The sequence below is a fragment of the Frankliniella occidentalis genome, unplaced genomic scaffold (assembly GCF_000697945.3).
Source record: "Frankliniella occidentalis isolate FOCC.00 unplaced genomic scaffold, Focc_3.1 Scaffold215, whole genome shotgun sequence".
Taxonomy (NCBI): Eukaryota; Metazoa; Arthropoda; class Insecta; order Thysanoptera; family Thripidae; genus Frankliniella; species Frankliniella occidentalis.
Genome location: NW_026267341.1, coordinates 59,467 through 63,226, shown reverse-complemented (window position 1 = coordinate 63,226; position 3,760 = coordinate 59,467). Strand labels below are relative to the sequence as shown.

At 39.9% G+C, this 3,760-nt stretch overlaps 1 protein-coding gene across 1 annotated transcript; it reads left to right on the top strand.

The window, feature by feature from the left end:
- The first annotated feature begins 253 nt into the window (after positions 1–253).
- LOC113215075 (uncharacterized) lies at positions 254–3,431 on the top strand. Its single transcript, XM_026434628.2, has 6 exons — positions 254–931; positions 1,366–1,474; positions 1,806–1,889; positions 2,205–2,635; positions 2,719–2,975; positions 3,140–3,431. Exons 1-6 carry the CDS (start codon positions 929–931, stop codon positions 3,429–3,431), a joined length of 1,176 nt encoding a protein of 391 aa, XP_026290413.2. The 5' UTR covers positions 254–928.
- The last annotated feature ends 329 nt before the right edge of the window (positions 3,432–3,760 follow it).

The window sequence follows — 3,760 nt, the reverse complement described above, 5'->3', positions numbered from 1 at the left end:
TAATGAGTTCGATGACCCTGATGACCCCCTGCCTAAAACTAAGAAGAAGAGAAAGAGTAAAAACAATGATTTTGCCACCAAAAAGACGTGTTCGGAATCTTGGAAGCGTAAGTCACGGCGAGTTAAAGGAGGCTTCTATTCAGCTGCAAGAACTCAGCGTTATGCCGCCAGGCTTCCAGACACAGCAAAGCGCGTTGCCCACAGCAATTCAAAGAAATTGATCCCACCTGCGCAGAAAGTGAAAGGAAAGGTCAAGGTGAGGGGATAATATTGACAGATTAGCTTCAAATAAGTGCTTGTTCTGTGCCTGCTAAAGAGTGTACTTCTTTTATTTATGTAACAGAAGCGGGAACATGATGCTGATGAGTGGATAATTGTGGAAACATCTGCTAAGGACAACGCTGAAGAAACTCCTAAGAAAATTAATTTGAGTGAGTGTGGGCCTATTATGTTTAGGCTATATTTACCTGAGTATTGGAAGACTTTATAAACACAAGAACCACGACTTATTTTCAATAGTCACAATATCCGGGCAAAAAATGTATGGATACTTAACCATTTATTCTAGATCGTGCCTAGGCAAAGTGTTTCTTATGAAATAAAGTTGTGTAATATACTCAGGTAGATTAGTAGTATAAATATTATCATCTTGGCATACACATCATCGCTCCTGTAGCTGGGTATTGTGCATGTGTGTCCTTTAACTAACCATCACCTTCCACATCAATATTGAATCTTTTGCATTTTCAGTTGTGAAAGTACAATACTGGTTATACTCAAAAACGTGTAAGGTAGGAAATGTAGTTTCAGAAGGAATCATGGAATCAATTTAAGACTTGTGTTACATTTTTGACTTTGACTGGTGTTTTATTTTCATTTGCTCCATGGATGGTGAGAAGTTTTCCTGCGACCACAGTAGGTCTATGCTATGGTGAGTACTGTGTCTGTGTTATGCAAATGCCATAACTGATCATACTTCTCTGCTGAAATATGTTTTTGTGCATGGTTATATGTATTGGCATTATTAGTTTGCGTAGATGGGCTTTGTCATGCTCTATAAGTTGTACGGTGCTTTTAAAATTTGATGTTTAGTCTTATTTTCATTGTGCTGTGTTTATCCTCTTTGTTAAAAATTCACACACATACACCTATTTTTCCTGAATAATTGCATTGTAAATTTTGCAGTTTTTCGTATGCAGCAGCGTAGCAACTTTAATTATTTTCATTTGAAATGAAGCAAAAAAACAACTTAATTTTGTGCTAAATTTCTTGGAATTAACTTCTTTGTGTGTTTATAGTGTCATATGAGTAAATAGTCACACTACATTATTTAACCTTACAGATAGGTGCAAGGATTGTTCCAAGGAGGGTGGCATCCTTCAAATTTGTATACTCTGCCGAGGTTTTGTGCACTTATCATGTGCTGTTGTCAAAGAGAACAAATTCAAATGCTTTGAATGTCTCTTGAAATCCGGTGAGTAACACTTAAGGACATATGGGGGCAACAGAATTTTAATCTAATGTAATTATGGCTGTCACCGTAAGAGAAATAACGGATAACAACAAACAGATCACAGATCCATTTCAGGAAGGTTATTTATGCTGTTAGGTCTTAGTTTATGCCATTAAAGTAGCATATTATATTGCCAAATATATTGACTGAAACATTTTCAAAATGACAGGAGGCAGACAACCGCTACAAGATAGATCTTTCATCTGTTATTTCTCTTAAGGCGTGGTATACACAAAAATAAAAATTGGTATGGCACCTTCTAGAAAAAAGGTACTTATATTTCCTCTTTTAGGATCTGAAGCAGAAAATCCAGCAGAAGGATCAGGGGACGATGGAGGCCACTCACAGCAGGAGCACCAGGGCAAATCAACCAGAAGTGAGTGTGTACTCTGTATTTTGTATTTGAATTTCAAAGCTATTGTACAAAGTGCAGAACCTTATTTACAACTAGCATATTTATATTCATGAGTCTCAACTTCTAACAACATTCTTCTTCCTCCATACATCATTTTAGACATTGTCTTAATATTTCTTAGTGAAGTGTTGAATAAATTTCAAAATATTTGAGAGTTTGAATATGTATAATTTTTTTTTCATATATTCCAATTGTACTATTCTTTAATAATTATTGTGTTATTATGATAATAACATATTTCCACTTCACTGAACAATGTCTTCAATTGTGTTACAGCTGTTTATCCATGGGAGGGTGAGAGTAGTGCACCAATCATCAACTTCGCCCCTGGTGGACAGAAGTTCACTTATAAGAAATGTACAATCAACCCTCAAGATTGGTTATCATTGTCACCATCTACCTACTTGAATGATTCAATCATTGATATCTTCCTAAAGATAGTAACTTCAGATGAGTTGATTGCCAAAGATGCTTCTGTAAAGTTAGCAAGTTGTCTAGCCCTTGAAAATATTTCTATGGGCCTAGTTGGTCTTTTCTCCCGAGTCAAGAAGGACAACTGGATTTTAAGTGATATATGGATTATCCCTACTCACATCAGGAGGATTCACTGGATCTTATTGCTAGTTTTAATTAAACAAAAGAAAATTGTGATCCTCAATTCTATGCCTTCTGATACTCCTTCCCATGAAGAGCTCGAGCAACTCCAAGTACGTACGCACTCTATTGATAGCATAGAGCATATAGCCCATGGTTGCGTAGTGAACCTTATTTTGTTATTTTATGTTAACAGATTACAAGATATATGTTGGCAATCAGCCACCTAGAAACCTTTGGAGCCGAAATCAGTTGGGCCGACTGGACTTATCAATTACCTTGCGACATGGACAATCAATCTAATGGCTTTGATTGTGGGATTTGTGTCTGCCTCTGGGTCTGGGGCCTTTGCACTGCCACAACTCCTCCCTCTCCCACACAAATCTGTGGCTTGTCCGAAAAGATCAGAAAATGGATGAGGAAATTCATTTTTTCTAAGGCAGAGAAAGCCGGGTGAGTATTGAATGTACAAAAGAGAGAGCCGCAGTACCTTAATATTACAAAAATAACGGCTTCTGCATAAGTTAGACAGCATTGATCAAAGCCCATATGAAGAGGATTCTTTTCTGTTAAAAATAAAAACGTTAATCATAAATATTTTGTTTTGTAATTTGCAGAGTTAACCCACCAGCTGCTCCACCACTTCCTGTACCTGCTCCTCATAAAGATGATCTGGCATGGAAGATGTACGCCGACTTCGACAAGAAAGTGGCCTCTGGAGAGCTGGTAATTGAAAAGCCATGGACGACACTACAATCTCCTCCAGTGTTCACCCATGGCTGGGAGTACAAGGAGATTGGTAGTGTCCTCACCACCCTCTGGAGAGCCACAGAAATGTCCTGTGGAGCACTGCCAAAATGTCTTGGAGTGAAAACGGACATGTTCCATTGTGAAGGATGCCGAGAGTAGTGTTTTCGATCGGGCGGGTTAACGCATTCCAGCTAGCCCGACGCGTAATGGCGTTCTTACCCGACCCGACCCGCCCGACAAAGTGAGTCGGGCGAGTCGGGCAAAGATTTTACCCGACAGAGAGACAGCTTCCAAATCACCGGCCCCGGCTGTCCTGCCGCCCGGTCAAGCTCACAACCGTGGCCAGGATCGACCAGCAAGGGCGAGGGGTGAGGTTTCGGCAACCGGAGGCGCCCAGTGAGGCTCGGCAGCCGATGTAAGTGTCGGGCGAGCCTTACCCGACCTCATCGTGGTACGTGAGCGATGAGACAGTTGCCAGCCACACAGTT